The sequence below is a fragment of the Cannabis sativa genome, chromosome 1 (assembly GCF_029168945.1).
Source record: "Cannabis sativa cultivar Pink pepper isolate KNU-18-1 chromosome 1, ASM2916894v1, whole genome shotgun sequence".
In the NCBI taxonomy this organism is placed as follows: domain Eukaryota; kingdom Viridiplantae; phylum Streptophyta; class Magnoliopsida; order Rosales; family Cannabaceae; genus Cannabis; species Cannabis sativa.
Genome location: NC_083601.1, coordinates 28,113,863 through 28,130,301, shown reverse-complemented (window position 1 = coordinate 28,130,301; position 16,439 = coordinate 28,113,863). Strand labels below are relative to the sequence as shown.

General features: G+C 33.4%; 4 protein-coding genes across 4 annotated transcripts; 1 reads left to right on the top strand and 3 right to left on the bottom strand.

Annotated features, from left to right (window-relative positions):
- Positions 1–3,897: 3,897 nt before the first annotated feature.
- LOC115707217 (phosphatidate cytidylyltransferase 4, chloroplastic) lies at positions 3,898–7,231 on the bottom strand. The gene is made up of 7 exons (XM_030635103.2): positions 6,778–7,231; positions 6,173–6,474; positions 5,679–5,869; positions 5,283–5,407; positions 4,783–4,916; positions 4,584–4,699; positions 3,898–4,431 (listed from the first exon to the last, which is right to left on the bottom strand). Exons 1-7 carry the CDS (start codon positions 7,099–7,101, stop codon positions 4,340–4,342), a joined length of 1,284 nt encoding a protein of 427 aa, XP_030490963.2. The 5' UTR covers positions 7,102–7,231; the 3' UTR covers positions 3,898–4,339.
- Positions 7,232–7,659: 428 nt separating this feature from the next.
- Positions 7,660–9,363, top strand: LOC115705629 (uncharacterized). The gene is made up of 6 exons (XM_030633023.2): positions 7,660–8,249; positions 8,371–8,466; positions 8,546–8,665; positions 8,770–8,830; positions 8,954–9,078; positions 9,163–9,363. The coding sequence occupies exons 1-6, from the start codon at positions 7,854–7,856 to the stop codon at positions 9,229–9,231; spliced, it is 867 nt and encodes a 288-aa protein (XP_030488883.2). The 5' UTR covers positions 7,660–7,853; the 3' UTR covers positions 9,232–9,363.
- Positions 9,364–9,578: 215 nt separating this feature from the next.
- LOC115705631 (vesicle-associated protein 1-2) lies at positions 9,579–12,634 on the bottom strand. The gene is made up of 8 exons (XM_030633216.2): positions 12,070–12,634; positions 11,851–11,921; positions 11,657–11,738; positions 11,416–11,531; positions 11,135–11,302; positions 10,969–11,031; positions 10,261–10,338; positions 9,579–9,997 (listed from the first exon to the last, which is right to left on the bottom strand). Exons 1-8 carry the CDS (start codon positions 12,119–12,121, stop codon positions 9,887–9,889), a joined length of 741 nt encoding a protein of 246 aa, XP_030489076.2. The 5' UTR covers positions 12,122–12,634; the 3' UTR covers positions 9,579–9,886.
- Positions 12,635–12,771: 137 nt separating this feature from the next.
- On the bottom strand, positions 12,772–14,776 carry LOC133036326 (uncharacterized). Its single transcript, XM_061112940.1, has one exon. The coding sequence runs from the start codon at positions 14,769–14,771 to the stop codon at positions 13,419–13,421; it is 1,353 nt and encodes a 450-aa protein (XP_060968923.1). The 5' UTR covers positions 14,772–14,776; the 3' UTR covers positions 12,772–13,418.
- Positions 14,777–16,439: the final 1,663 nt, after the last annotated feature.

Genomic DNA, 16,439 nt, shown 5'->3' with positions numbered 1-16,439 from the left:
AGCCATCGACGCAGTCCACCTACGTTGCACGCACAACGAGAGCCACAGCACTGAATGACGGACCCAGAATTTTTGATCAGTGGGGGCTTAATTATTATAAAAATATTTATTATTTACTTTACATTAAAATTATAATTATTTTGTGGGGGCTTTTTCCTATTTTTCTGTATAACTATTTAATTAAATAAAAGATATTTAATTTTTTTTAATACTAATTTTTTTTAGTGGGGGCTATAACCCCCACACTTTCTTTACTGCGTCCGTCCCTGACTGACATTTCTATTCATACAGCGCTGCAGTGCCAGAGTGCCAGCAATTCGATATTATTAGGTTTTCTTTTTTAAGAGCAATTTTAAACTCTTATGTGACTTCAATAACTATTACACTATGCATGCACACACATATATTTAAGGGATTTTAGCATAAATGTCCTTAAGTACTGTCGTCACTCTAAGAAATTTTACCATAAATGCTCCCAATAAAGTGTCATTTTGTTTGGCAATTTAATTTCTTAACTTATCAAATTTAAAGCACTAATATATAACTACCTCAGAGTAACTTATTAAATATGTTAGAATTTTGTAACTAAATCAATATACCTTATTATATTGTTTTATTTAATATACCTTAACCTTAAATCATATATATATATAATTGTTCAATTCTCTAGATCAATAAGAAAAAACTATGCTCCTATTCCACCCTTTCATGTTGTCCACGTGAATCATAGTCATTGAGTAGAATATATGTAAATGACTTATATATATATGGTTAAATTAATTGAAGATAGTGGTTTAATAGTCCAAAAACAGGTGCAAATATTACCACGATGACAATAATTGTGACACACTAAATATGTGGGTTAATATTGCCATTTGTCATATTTGGTATAGGCACAAAAGGTCAAGAAGATAAGTTAAAAAATAAAAAGAACATAATTTGTATGACATTCTAAAAAGGGTTGGCAATCTCTTGTTTGGTTTGGACCATCCATGCCTCGAGTGGTAGTTGCAAAATTGGATATTTATATAAAGAAATTCTAATATAATTGGTGACAACTTTTTTTTCTCAATTATTTTAGTCCTTTCGGTTATATGATAAGAGATTGACTTTTTAGTTCTTCAATCCTAATCATACTTCGTAGTTCACAATCACACGGTGTTGAAAAAGTTGACAAGCAATCGTAATTCAATTATATATATTTCGAAAAATATACGTATTTATTAAAATATATATGTATCTTTAAAAAAAAAATGAAAATGAGTAATGGGGTAAGGAAGTCTTTAGGGTGGCTTGTCCCAATAAGAAATCCTATTGTCTCCCTCGACCATAGTTGACATTTCTGAAGGCATGTATCACTTTCAATTTTGAACTGATTACAAATTTAAAGGGTAGTCAACAACTTGGGAGCTAAATCATTATTGGAAATGGGAAAATTAACATTATTGAGTCAAAAAGTTTATTAGGTGGTCATGCTAAGATATGATGCCATTGCACTGCAGCCCACTCATGGAAATTGCTCATTTTCCTTTTGTTGTGTTTTAGCATTCGGATCATGGCAATAGGAATGGGATGGGCCCAATGGATAGTGTAATGTCCAAACATTATCCTGCCCAAAAATATAGATAAAAAGAAGGGTTAGTTTCACAAATCCACAAAAACAACAAAAATACGGTTTCACGGAATTTTAAATATTTTTACGATTTTTTTTTATTTTATTTACATAAAATACGGTCTTTTATGTTGAAATTTTGTTCATTTGTTGTTAATTTTTTGTTATATGTATGCTATTTTTTGTTGTTTCTTTATTGTTATTTTCATGTTACTTTTATGTTGTTTTCTTGTTGATTTTATGTTGTTTTCGTGTTATTTTTTAGAAAACCGTGAAAATGCAAAAAAATATTCTTTGAACGTAAAAATATAAATATTTTACAAAAAATAGTGCCTTACGTAATTATTCCTAAAAAAAAAAATACAAGAAAGAAATCAACATGTCAGATCATATTTGAGGTTAGCACTTGGCCGAATTGATTTGAATTATTGAATGGAAAATAGTCACAAATTTATCTTCTATTAACACTAAGTTTCTTATCTAAGTAACTAGACATGATATAGATAATAATGTTTTTTTATATATATAAAATTAATTACACCAAAATCATATATGGGATTAAGGCTCACACATGAGCGGGACAAAACAGAAACACAAGTCCCCCCCACCTTTCTTTTTTTATAAATTTAACTATCCAATACACAGCATTTACCCCATTACTTAAACTTTATTGGATAGCTAAATACTTAAAGTTAAGGTTTGGTTTATATTTATAATTTCTAAAAATATATATATAAAAAAATTTAAAGTGTATAAAATAATTAATTAAACATGATAGCGAAAAATATATTGAAGCCTGCTCTTGTAACTTTGGTCCAACACAATACAGTGGTGGACAAATATAAAGAATGGGTCTGATAGATGATGATTATTTTTATTTTATTTCTCTTCTTACAGATGAGAATTTTTATTTTTAAAAAATGTCAAAAGTAAGATGTTTAATAACCAACCAACAAAAGTCACTACTTGTTAGAGTAGTGGGTGGCATTATATGTCATTATCTTAACCACCAAGCTAATTAATTATGACAAGATAGAATAGTTACCAATTGCCAATATTGATTATTAAATAATCCCCGCAGATTTACACTTAGAATAGCTAGTTCAACAAGTCTACAGTGCTACTGAACTGGGCCCAATTTGCTAACTGTGTTTTGTTATGGTAGAATTAGAAATAATTCAAGTCCCAAAAAACAAACTTCGAATGAAAAACGATAGCTCCTTCGAATTTTAAAAACTGTCGTTTTTATAGGCTATTCGTAAACGACATGATATTTGCTATTTGAATGTTTGCCGTAGCACTGTAGAAAGACATGCGTTTTGATCTTTATATGTTTAAAAGACATATTTGAGCTTTGATGAAACGATATGTCATTTGCTTGTCTAAAGATGTCCTTCCTTAAACTAAACCACGTCGATTGGTAATTGAACATTTGTTATCATTACAGTAACATTGTTTCAAATAATTCTTAGGAAAAGCATTTTACAGCTATTTTGTTTCATTTTTCCCAATAACAACGTAATTAATAAATAAATTACAAATTTAGTTACAATTAGAAATAAACTCTCATCTCTTTACTTAAGAATTCGTTACTCAGGGGCATGAGAACTTTTACCAAGAGTAACAAATTAATTCATCAATACCCAGTTCTGGGTGAAAATAATAAAAAATGTCCTCATCTTCATCACCAAAAACATAAACAAAATGCTTAATTACAACCAGTAATATAATTGGGCAGGAGAAAGATAGTTCAGTAATAAGATAACTTTTTTTTTTTTTGATGGAACAGTAATAAGATCACTTAAAAGTAAGCATCTGACATTAAAAATGATTTAGTTATATATCCTAAATCTTATTAGATCATTAATCAATCCATCAAAGCGGAAACAAATCTACATGGCATGTCCCCAATAGTATCAGCATGCATTAAAGTGAAAAGTAGAAAACCTCAAAAACACTAAACATGAACAAATCCTAAATTTTCTAATAACCACAGGCTTTATCATTGAACAATAGTTTAAACCAAAGGTGTTAATGTCATATGAAGTTAATGTGTAACGTGGGACCAAGTGAAGTGAGGGACCAACCAACCAATTATATGCTGATTGTAGTACCAAAAAGGTTGTGTTGTGTTGTGCTTTTATCATAGGTCTGTATAATTTTTGTTATTTAGTGATAAATAGGTTTCAGTACCATTCATTGTGTTCTGTTGTGAATATTACTAGGTTTGGTGTTGGAGAATTTAGCCTATGTTATGCTAAGTAACATACAAGAATATACACGAATAACAAACAAAGAAGATTTTATTGAAGAATTCCAACGAGAAAAGAGATAATGAAAATGTAGACTAGACTAGCCTTTTCAGTTATTATTGGCTACTGTATATATCAACAAACTGACCTCTGGCTCTGGTTAATCTTTGCTATAAGCGAGCATTCTCCTCCCGGTCCATAAAGAGATCTCTTCGACATTCTGTCAGGTGGAGTTGAAAACCTTGTCACCAAATTCCCCCTCAGGCAAGAAAGGATATAAGAAAATGCTTTTCTAGGATGAGATTGATTTATGCCAATTGCTGGTGCATATATATTTATTTTTTAGAGGGAGAGATATTTCATCCAAGCTTCTAGTTTATTTGACTAATTGTTCTGTCTGCTGCAGCCATCGAAATGAGAAAACCCCAAAAAATTCTTCTGATGAAACTTTGATTCTTGGTGATTGTTATTTGAATCAAACTCCATAAAGTGGCAGAAAGATTTTGACAAAAGAGTAAGCAAGTGCACCAGTAAAAAGATAACTGTCTACCCTATCTAGTATTCCTCCTGCACACGATAATAGATACTACAATTAAGATGATTGTCTAAGAGATTCCATGGAAAACTGTTGCCAAGAACCAGTTAAAAAATTTCTTAGACTGAAATCTTTAACAAAAAACAGGAAAGAATAAATACAGCTACAGGAGAAAGGTCATTACCATGTCCAGGTATAAGAGATCCAGAGTCTTTTACACCCGCATCACGTTTTATCATTGATTCAGTAAGATCACCAAAAACAGACCCGATGAAATTGAGAAACCCAAACGCTATTGCACTAAAAAGAGTATAAAAAAATAAGTATTCAATTACAAAAGAACTGATATCAAGAATTTCACATAGCAGTAGAAAACATTGTACCTCAGCATGGATTTAGGCCAGCAAAGAATTTTTGATAAAACAACAGAAGTGGCTATACAACCACCCAAGCCTGCAATTGTTCCCTCCCATGTCTTCTTTGGACTAACACTAATTAGTGGTGTCCTACCAAATGCCTGCATTATAAATAACATTATTTCAACGAATGCAGCGTTATCCTCCTTTTTTTTTTTTGACAAGTCCCTTATATATTGTCCCACTGATAACGCATAAAAGACTGAAGCAATTACAAATGCATGATTTTGAGTTTGACTAGTTCTTGATCAAATTTAGTTTCCATGAATTAGAAATTTTATTAAGATATTTATTCCCAAAACTATGGATCTTGGCCACAGCCACTCTGATGGCAGAATTCAAAATTACCAGGGCCATTGAAAGAATACAATTCACAAGTATCAAAATAATAAAGCCCCGATTGCAGTTATATGAGACCATGAAATGAAATAATGATATCTTTACAGAAACTTTGAATGACTGAATACCTTGCCACCCACAAATGCATACGTGTCAGCTGCAATGATGCTACTGATAGAGATTAAGGTTGCAACAAGACCAATTGTCCAGTGAGTTGGCCCACCAAGAAGAATAGGCCATGACGCTCCGATTGCTGCCAAAGTGATAAAAAAATGTTGGTTATACAATACAAGTAAATCATGGAAAGCAGACCCTTACTAGAGTATTCACTAGACCATACATGCGTTAACATATACACAGAAAATACAATGGGACAATTCCTTATCAATAATCTTTCGTCTTTGCTTAATCCAAAACGCATACAAAGTCAAGAAAGTAACAAGATAAAAGCTGGAAAATGCATCGCCTATGTATAAGATATAAAAGACAAATTTTTAGTTAAGTGCATAGACTCAACCCCTTACTAGTGTTTAGGGCTGGCGCTGCCAGGCCGCATCGAAGCTTGACCCAGAAACAAGGAAGATATCCACAATAAAATAGCCCAAACATGGTACTACTGAGCTGTGAAAAACGAGGATTTCCTCTCTGTAAAAGTAGTGCCATAGCTACAACAAAGGCAGCTAATGTCACAGAAACATCAATATGGCCAAAATACCTGGAGAAAAAAAATTACAAACACTAATCAGCAACCAATATAAATTTACTTTGCATACCTCTAGATGAAGCCTGTAGTAATTAGCATTAATAATATACCAGGTTGTTCCTTTAGCCTATACCCCTTTAATGTTGCACATAATAAAATGATAAATAAAGGTTCTTGACATGAGAATCTAATTGCAGTTTCTGCATCTTACAATCTCTTCAAATAGGATTAGTTACAAGAGAAAAAAAAAATAACAGTGAAAATCAATATGAAAACAAAAAACATAAATAAATAAAAGGCTGTTACTGATCATACAAGGTGAGAATAGGCATGAAAGCACAAATGACAGAGCAGGTTCGCGAAACATATCGTGGAGGAGGAGTCATTCCTGAAGTCATTCCACGACTTCTAACCAATTCAAAATACTCTCGAGAACCAACAAAGATGGCAGCAGCAAAAGCCACAGTGAAAAGCCATCCTCCAGCCAAGACTACAGCCCCAACACTAAGTCCTATTCCAAGTCCAAAAACAATTCTCTTTTTTAATTGACTTGATTTCTGTTGGCTCTCTGAAGCCGTATCCATACTCATCGATGTTGTTTGGCCTTTATCAACTTCCTACAACACACCCATTTCAGCATATCTTTTCAATTATACATGTGTGCCACCAAAACACTAGAAAATAAGTTGTAAAGAGCTTCAATCTAACTAAATTCCATTACAATCTCAATCAGCATAAATATCACAACTTTTCAATCTTCATCAATAAGATGAACAGAAAACAACATACATTTTAAACTTTCCAAGCTCCATAGAAATCTCTAAATTTATCCAAACCTACAAATTTATTGAAGTTAATATTTGAACTAATGTTCCCATACAACTCAAAGATTAAATGTTTTGGTTTCGTTCAAAACAAACCTGTTCGGCATTATCATCGTCAAGTCTATCCGGCTGGGCTTGAGCTACAGCAATAATGAATCGTTGATGGGGCGAGACGACGCCTTTACGGCGAAACCAAAAGGTGCCTTTAGCTTTCGAGCCGTCCAGGAACAGACCCATTTGGCCGAAATTAGAGGTGGCCCGAGAAAGAATGAGGGGTTTTGAAGGGAGTGAGCGACATGGGGAGGCGCGAAGGGATGAACAAGAGAAGGGGATAAGCTTGCAACGGTCGATTTCCACGTGCAAAGACGTCGTCGCCGTGAGAGGATGAAGCTCCGAGGTTGAATTCAGAAGCGTCTTCATTGGTGGAAAGTTGAATCTTTAGGACATCGAATGCTCCTCCTGTGGCACAGGAGAGTGTGTAATGAGGATGTTGTTCAAACTGGCCTTAGGAGCTTTTGATGGCGATGATTTCATTGTCAATGAACTTGTACCATTAAAAAATAATAATAATAATAAATTTAATTTATAAATAAATAATAAATTAAATTATTACATTTTTTATTTTTAACTAAATTAAATTTATCTTAAGTAATGTAACAACGACATACGATTGACACTTTGAAGTGATAAACGACATATATAGCTATTTGGAAAAATCAATAGAGCTCTATTATTATTTTTTTTCAAATATTGCTATTTGCTAATGCTATCTAATCTTCATGCATCACCAAATTTCATATTTTTATTTTAAATAATAAATTTTTCATTTAATAGTAAGAATATTGTATAAAAAAAAATTAAGATTATAATTTAATGAATTTTAATTTTAATTTCTCTTAAAAAACATTAAAACTGCAAAAAAATATAGAATTCAAACATTAAATTATATGTCATTTTGAAAGGAAAAAAACATTAAATTATAATTATACACCTATAATTTGTGATGAACTCCCTTCCCCGTACAATATAATTTTAATTAAATAAAGAAAAAATATGCTGTAGATTTTGTTGTTAATGTAAGCTTTTTAGTGATACCAAAAATCTTATTATGTATTCTAAGGTTAGGTATTTGTTGCAGTAATCACACAAAAAACCTACCAAACGAGTCCAATATGGGCAAACTAGATTCCATTGTTTCTGAATCCGAGGAAGAAGAAGAAGAAACCCTTCAAAGGTCGAGTTCAGAGGAACCCAGAAATCCCGCCAATAATGATGGAAAAGGGAAACAAGGCGGCGCATCAGAGTACGAGAAACAGAGGCTATCGAGAATTGCGGAGAACAGGGCTAGAATGGAGGCTCTGGGTCTGTCCAAAATGGCTTCGTCTTTAATGGGTTCGGCTCAGAAATCGCGGAAGGGTAAGGGCAAAGCCAAGCTTACTGAAAAGGACGATGAAGATTATAAGCCTCAAGAGGAGGAACCCACTTCTTCTGCCGATCGGGAAGAGAACGGAGATGATGATGAGGAGGATTATTTGGGTCCAAAATCTTCTGTGTCAAATAAAAGAAAGGTACTTTCGTGCCCATATACACTTAAATCTTTCCTTTGAAAAAAGAAACAAAAGTTGTATACAGTTCACTAGTTTCTTTGAGTTGATCGTTCTAGCCCATGTTTGTTGATCTTGCGTTTAGGTGAAGAAGAAAGTTTCAAAGTCTAATAAGAAAATCCCTGTGGAAAAGATTTCGACTACTTCAGATTACATGGATGAAGATGAGGCATTGAAACTGGTAAATATCGACATGTTAATGAATTTTATAACATAATGTCAGCCAAAACCATTTATTTTTTTATTCAATCAATATGCAGGCCATTGCTCTTTCCCTACAAGATTCTGGGGAACCTTCAAAGAGTTCCCATATCAGTAAAAAGAAGGAGAAAATGCAGAGTAATAAGGAAGATTCAAGAAGAAATATGAAGAAAAAATCGGTTCGTTTTCTTGTGCAGTAGTATCTTATAATACATTTACATCTATTATATTCTCATTTTGCTTTTTATCCTATCGTTCTCAATTTCTTCAACTGGTGAAACAGTTTGCTAGTCGGCTGCAGATGACTGAGGATGAACTGCTAGTCCATTTTTACCAGTTTGATGGTAAAGCTACCGACTTTATTGTGTCTGTAAAATGCTGAATGCCATCCATGATGGAGTTTGAAGAGAATGAACTTAATACCAAAGTACTAATAGTGGCAAAATCTGTTGAATGATTTGACACAGATAATTGGAAGGGGGGGATTACGATAAAAGATTTAGAAAGAGTAGCCACTGCACATGATTTTACTTGGACAGACAATGAGTTGGCTGATATGATTCGTTGCTTTGATAGTGATGGAGATGGAAAGGTTTAGTTAATGCTACGCTAGCTTTGAGTTTCTTCTTTTCTCCTTAACTTTTTAACTTAAATTTCATTTTGTGGTCTATTGCAGCTAAGTCTGGATGATTTTCGGATGATTGCTGCACGTTGTCACATGATTAAAGAGTCTCAAGATCCCTGATGCCCAATATTTACTTGTATTTTCTAGTTGTATGTATGTAACATTAACAACGGACAATTATTTGCCTTTGCCCCCTTGAAAGGAAAAATCCATAATGTATAATCTAAACTGTAAACATCTTCAAATTTCAAATTTTGCTATCATGTAACAGACACCAGAACCAACCAACCAACATAAAGACGGTGAAACCTTACAAGTGATTGGTGGTATAACACTTTGCTATGAAGGTATGATAATATTAGACAGCAATGCCCTTTCGTAATTATCTTTCAAAAGTGAAAGTTAGCTAAAGGGATCTACATCAAGTTACACTATTCTAAGAATGACCATATAAGCCATACGAGACATCCACACACAAAAATGACCTTAATTGAATTTCAAAATGTTCAAGAATGTGGCGCTAAGCACTTGAACTATTAGTTTAGTTAAGCAATATTAAAATACCATTTTAAGTAAATAGTTAGAAAGTCAACATGCCTACTAACACTAATAAAATACGCCAAGAAAGGGGTCACACATTCAGAAGCTGTCTAATGAGATACTGAAACAATTCTCTCCTAACCAATCACACATTCGTTTTCTTCTGGTTTTTTTACACATCATTTTCCCATACAGGAAATCACCAACCCTACAGAATGTTAAGCAACTCCAAGGGTCATGTCCTCTTGAAAAGGTACCCCAAAAGAATGCCAAGCAAACCAATGATGATAACATACACAAGGGAAAGGCCACCCCGATTTCTGCTCGTGTTCTGCTTCAAAAGCTCCTGCAAAACGATAGTATCTCAACGTAAGTCCAGAAAGAGGTCGCTATGAATCCTCCAACATTTTTTTATGAGTTAAACCCTCAAAACACTTATGATTTTGATAAAAACTTAAGGTAATCAAGCTCAAAGCAGCAGTTTGTTTTCTTTCTTTTTTTACCAGTAGAATCAGTATGGTGAGGATTGAAAGGAACAGTGATCGTAAGGATGAGGATATGATTTGATGCATGTAAAAATATAATGCATAGCTGAACAAAGACCCTTACCAGTTCCTGTTGAAGCTTGCTGTTTTGCTGAAGTACAGAATTTTTCTCCTCGGTCAACTTTGTAATAATAGCCCTAGCCTGAAAGTACAGATATTACTCACTTTGTTCAAAGAGATTCAATGCTATAAGAAAAATGCACCAAGTTCATCAGTTAATAAAGAAAGACAATCCCACAGTACTTTCTTTTTTTAACAGCAAACAAAATCCAAAATGTGTCACAAGTGAAACAGTTGAAGGCAGTCGTTCTTGTCAACAAGTGAACATTAATGCACACAAAATATCATAAAAACAGATAACAGTGAAATGGAAAAACTTGTCTTTTTCCTATAGTTACATATGAGTTGTGACAGAAGATGTGATATCCATGTTTATCGGAATATTCAATTGAGAGAGAGAGAGGCCTTGATTAGAAGTGTGAAAAGAGTTTTGACAAGGCACCCCCAAGTAAAATGGAGTTTCATATCCGAGGAAACAAATCTTAATCATGTGTACTCACAAAACAAAGATTTTAAAGCAGAATTATAAAGAAAACGCCATTTAAAACTTTGACTTTAAATTTTTAAGCAAATACAACATGAATCATGTCCAAACAACTATCACCACTACCTCATATGTATTTGTTCACCATGCCAATGTTTTCACTAATGGACTAAAATACACAACTATCATTTTAATTAGAAAAAACACAAATTTGAAATAGAAAAATACCTCGGATGACGACACACCATGAGTCTCAACTCGTCCATGCCGCTCAACAGAACCTCTTGAAGCCTACAAATCACAAATACAGAATGCCATCAATCACTTTGAAGACTGATCTATCTGCATAAAGAACATAGATAGAAAACGATTTTGTCAACCACAAAATACTCACGGTAACACTTAGTTCAGAAGCATTAGGATGCCCGTTGTCTGATATTGATGCCCGTGGGGAAGAACCTTCCTCAGATCCTTCTCGTACTGGAGAAGGCGGCCGAGGGGGAGCCACATAGACAACTCTTAATTTACACTCTTCTACTTGATGCCCAGATTCCTTATTGAACTGAAAAAGGAAAAACAAAACAAAAAGTATAAGCAAAACGCATTGGCATTACTTATATCACTTTGCTAACATAATAAACTTGTTAAATTTCAAAGAATACTTAATATAAATACCATCTCCGGAGTAACATCTTTGGCAGAAGCCCCTGGGCTAGCTACAACGCTCTGAAGCAAGAACTTGTCCTTGCATTGCATATCTAGGGGCATTTCCTTCTGTGCTTGCATTGTTACTAAAAACCCATTTGAGAATTTAAAAAAATGTTAACACTTTTTTGAAAAAGAAAAAAGAAACAAGCAAAACATGATTATTCTAGAGAAAAATAATAATAATTATTATGAAAAACCAAGTCTTTACCGATAACATCGCATGTAGACCTTGGCATAACAACTCCAGTATTGGGTCTAACACAATACTTTTTCGGATTTGTGGTCTTAACCTTAAAAAACCACCAAATTAAGTTTAAAAAACTTTGTGGGTCACATAAATCAATAAACCCACCATAACCCACATAAAAGTTTCAAAAAAAAGGTGAAATTATAATCAAATACCTTGAAAGCCACATAATTATCGGTCTTATTTAGGAGTTGCAAAGAGCAAGAGATCTGCTTCCTCAATTCAACTATTTTTCCACCCCAAAAGAAAATAATCAGAAACGCTATAAACAAACAGAAATATGGATCCAAAAACAAAGAATGATTTTTCTGATTTATTTACTTCATTTTCTTTCCCGTTTGAAAAATTGAAAAAGTGAATCTGAGAGGACTTACAAGGGAATTGGAGCTCTTGGGGTTCGATACTGAGAAGCTCGCCAGTGCTCATTATAAAGCGATCGGCGAGAGACCGCTGAGGCGACGAAGTGGGAGTGGTTTCCGGCGAGGAGAAGCGGTTTACCGGTGACCGAATTAGATAATAATACTACAAAGTTTGAAACTTCAACGTCTTCAAACTCAATAAGAGAGAGAAAACAACACAACAACGTGGGACAGTGTTCTTTTGTCTCTCTTTGACCTCGGCTTACGGTTTTAATCAAGTACTGAGTACTCCTTTAGTTTTGTGGTTTCGTCTTCTCAGGGTATTTTGGTCCTTTCATACTCAACTACTCAACTAATTAAATGCTATTCACTAAAAAATTATAAAAATTAAATGCTATTTATTACAAAATTTAGGTGGGAGAAGTAATACATTGTATAGTTTCTTTCTAAACAGAATTATATTAGAAAATGACAGAAATTCAACTAGAAAAAGGACATAAATGGAGAAATTAACTTTACCAAAAAAAACCTTTGTTTATTAATTCATTGTCGGGTTATAATTAAATTCACATAAATATTTATAACAAAACTCTTAAATAGCAAGGGTGGTCTTTTAATTTAGGCATGAAAAGAAATTATTAGTTAGATCATCTCTAATAATAGGCTTATTTGTGTGGCAGGTCCTTAAACTATGTAAGCTTTGGCAAATTAGTCCCCAAACTCTTTTTTTTTGGCAAATTGGTCCCCAAACTTATACTCTACTAGCATTTATGATCCTCTGCCGTTAACAAGCTTGTTCAGTGTTAGTTTTACTGCCTTTTCTATTTCCCTCCATTTAATGAAGGGTAGTGATTGGAATTATAAAAAATTTGAAGTAAATTTTAAAAAATCAAATATTATTATATATTATGTTTTCACTTTAAATAAAATATAATAAATTGTTTAAAATATGATGTAATTACATATGGGTTAATTTTTTTTTAAGATGTAATTATTTTATAAATTTTTAAAACAAAATAAAATTAATACATATAGAATAAAAAAGTTTAGAATATATGTACATTTTAAATTAAAACAGTTATATAAAAAAAATATTACTAAAATATAGTTGTTGAAACATGTATATATAAAACACAACAGAATGCTCATCCAAAATAATAGGTAAGAGAACCTATTGAATGTCTTGACATCAATCATACTAAACAAACAATAATGATAATTTTAAGTAAAATAAAAGAAATCTAGCCAAACATGCATAGACTGAATCAAGTTTTCATACAACAAAATATTAATGCATACTCATAAGTCATAATAAACTAACATTGAATTGGATCCCCACTTTTAAAGCTCAACTTTGGTGAGATTTATCCTTGTCTACTCTTTTTAGTAACTTTTGAATTTGGCTTGCCACATGTCTTGCTGTTATGACCAGGCTTTCCACATTTTTTGCAGTGTATTATAGTGCCAAACTTTCTCACTTTATTACTAGCAGGAACCTCACCAGCTTCACGGTTTCTAGCTTTCTTGGGACGTCCAGGTCTTTTCTTTACTAGAGGAGGTTGCAAAGGATGTGTTCTTGGATTTGGCCATGATTCTGGGCCATTTGTACCTTCGATTATTTCAGCATAGGTCTTCTCATACGCCTGCTTGGAGTAGTAAGCATCAACAAAAGAAATTGGATTTAAATTTACCTTGAGTATGCAAGCCAAAGCATGTTCACAAGGAATCCCAGTTAATTCCCATTTTCTACATGCACATGTTTTAGCATTCAAATCAACCACATACTGCTCATTTGTATGAGTAACTCCAACTTGAAAATGTAGTTCACCTGACCATTTAATTCTACAAAATCGAGCCCATTCTTGATTCTTAGCTATGATTTCCATGGCTTTGGGTGAAATTGGATACTTCCACTTCTCCATTGACTTTCTTTTATCTACCATTCGCTCCATCATATAGTTCTTGATCCTCTCAAGCATAACTATTATAGGACTATCTCTAGCTGGAAGTATAGACTTATTGAACGCCTCACACAAGTTGTTAAGTAGAATATCACACTTGGGACGAGTTCGAAAGTGTGATCTACTCCATGCAGATGTTGGCTTATCACTAAACCATGCTAAGGCAGTAGCATCAGTGCCACCCAATGTGGCCATGTGTTGTTGAAATCTTGGTATAGTTGTTGTTCTTGCTGCAGCCCAAACCATTTCTTTAAGTGTCAAGCTAGGATGTTTAGTCTTGAAGTTATTGTACATGTGCCTTACACAGAAACGATGTTCAGCGTCTTCCGCATGCTTCTTAACAGCTTCCAAAAGGCCCTTTTGTCTATCACTGATGAATGTGAAAGATAAGCTATTGTTCATTTGAAGGTCTTCTTTCAAAATCTCTACAAACCATTCCCAGTTTGCTTTATTCTCAGAATCTACCACAGCATATGCTATGGGAAACATGCAATTATTAGCATCTATACCAACTGCGGAAAGTAGGATTCCTTCATAATACCCTTTCAAAAAACACCCATCTAACCCGATTAGAGGCCTACAACCAGCATTAAACCCATTTTTGCATGCTGAAAAACAACAATACAACCTCCAAAATTCGTTGACTCCCCTACTATGAAGCACAATAGTACTGCCTGGATTACTTCTCTTCAATTCTTCACAATAATCCCATAACAAAGCATATTGATCTTTGATATCTCCTTCAATCATTTTCATTGTTGTAGCCCTTGTTCTGTAGAATTTCCATCGGGAGACCTCACTTTCAAAGTCATCCTTTACTTGGTCAATGAAGCCATTGCAGGTTGTTCCAGGTTCTGATCTAAATCTTTCTTTGTACCTTTCAGCTAACCACTTTGCATCTATTCTTTTATTGTTGTACACCCGCTGGCAGTCATGTTCATCAATAAGTTTTTTGATTTGGTAGCCAATTTTGTCCTCCATTACACTAGCATAGAACAAAAATGGGCAACTCTCTTGGCAAATTACTCTAATTCTTCTCTTGTCATTCTTCACAAATCTAATCTGTCTACCATTCTTTATGGCATATTCTCTCAAAGCTTCCTTAACAACTTTCTTAGACGCAAACACCATACGTAAATGAAATATTGGATTCTTCATATCAATTGCAGGATTAAATACAGGGTAGCCATCATCTTCAAGATCATTTATATTACTCTCAACATCAACTTCATCAGTGGCCCCATCTAAGAGCAAATCACTATCCTCAATCAATTCAAGCCATGTGATAGGTTGTCCTAGTGTCATACAGTAATCCTCAATTGGTTGTTCATAATCCTCATCTCGTATTTCTTCTTCAGTACTATTTTCTTCATCTGAATTTTGACCACTCTCATCATCACCCTCATCAACATCCTTACCACCACCCTCATCAATACTCGCATTAACAAGGAAGTCAACACTTTTCTTATTCTCTTCACTTGGACTTGGACCTATGAAATTCAAAATGTCATCCCATTCTCCATAATTAGTTTCAATATTTGGGTTTGTGTTTAAAGTGTTTGGAGTTGAGTTTGAAATGTTTGGGATTGTATTTGAAATACTTAAAGTTAGGTCATCACTCTCACCTGACATATAATTATAATTTTTAACTCAATATACAATTACACATATAATACATAATAAACACAAAATGTAATTAAAATAAAAAAAAAAAATGACTCACTGTATATAGGGTGCAATTCATATTGTTCTTGTATAGCCATCATAATTGAGTGAATAAATAACCTTGTATGTCAAATATAGATATTTGATTATAATCACAAGTATTAATATTTATCAAAAAGAAAAAGGATATGGTAGTATGTATAGATAAATATAGATACCTTATATTTGAAGAAATTTTTTCCTTCCTCACGTTGGTTGTAAAGGAGCGATTTTACAGTTGTTGATTGGAGTTCATCAATGTTTAGCTACCCACAGTGCTCCTCTAGACAATGGCATTTTCTCTCTTGTACCTTGTCTTTTCTTCTTCCTCAAGCTGGTTGGGGTTTTTAACTTGTGTTAATATGTGTCTTTTCTTCTTCTATACACTTAAGATTCATGTTTCAAGCATACCAATTATGCCCATAATTTATTGTTTTGAAAATTCCTATCATACCCTTATTAAAAAGAGAGGAAAACATGAAATATATCATTTAATATAATAGAGGAGCTAAAACTAACGGGAATAAAGTTTGTTAACGGCAAAAGATCATGGATGCTAGTAGAATAGAAGTTTAGGGACCAATTTGCCAAGAAAAAAAGTTTGGGGATCAATTTGCCAAAACTTACATAGTTTGAGGACCTGCCACACAAATAAGCCCTAATAATATATGGTGTATATATTTTTCTTTTTGAATCAAAGATGTATTTCATTTAAAAACA

Coding starts and splice junctions, on each gene's coding strand:
- LOC115705629 (XM_030633023.2), top strand. CDS start 7,854: ATGGGCAAACTAGATTCCATTGTTTCTGAATCCGAGGAAGAAGAAGAA. Junction 8,666..8,769: donor GAAATATGAAGAAAAAATCG/GTTCGTTTTCTT, acceptor CTGGTGAAACAG/TTTGCTAGTCGGCTGCAGAT. Junction 9,079..9,162: donor ATAGTGATGGAGATGGAAAG/GTTTAGTTAATG, acceptor GGTCTATTGCAG/CTAAGTCTGGATGATTTTCG.
- LOC115707217 (XM_030635103.2), bottom strand. CDS start 7,101: ATGAAGACGCTTCTGAATTCAACCTCGGAGCTTCATCCTCTCACGGCG. Junction 6,475..6,777: donor ACGATGATAATGCCGAACAG/GTTTGTTTTGAA, acceptor GGTGTGTTGTAG/GAAGTTGATAAAGGCCAAAC. Junction 4,917..5,282: donor ATGCATTTGTGGGTGGCAAG/GTATTCAGTCAT, acceptor TTTATAATGCAG/GCATTTGGTAGGACACCACT.
- LOC133036326 (XM_061112940.1), bottom strand. CDS start 14,771: ATGAAAATGATTGAAGGAGATATCAAAGATCAATATGCTTTGTTATGG.
- LOC115705631 (XM_030633216.2), bottom strand. CDS start 12,121: ATGAGCACTGGCGAGCTTCTCAGTATCGAACCCCAAGAGCTCCAATTC. Junction 11,922..12,069: donor CCAAGAGCTCCAATTCCCTT/GTAAGTCCTCTC, acceptor GTGGAAAAATAG/TTGAATTGAGGAAGCAGATC. Junction 11,532..11,656: donor GTCTACATGCGATGTTATCG/GTAAAGACTTGG, acceptor ATGGGTTTTTAG/TAACAATGCAAGCACAGAAG.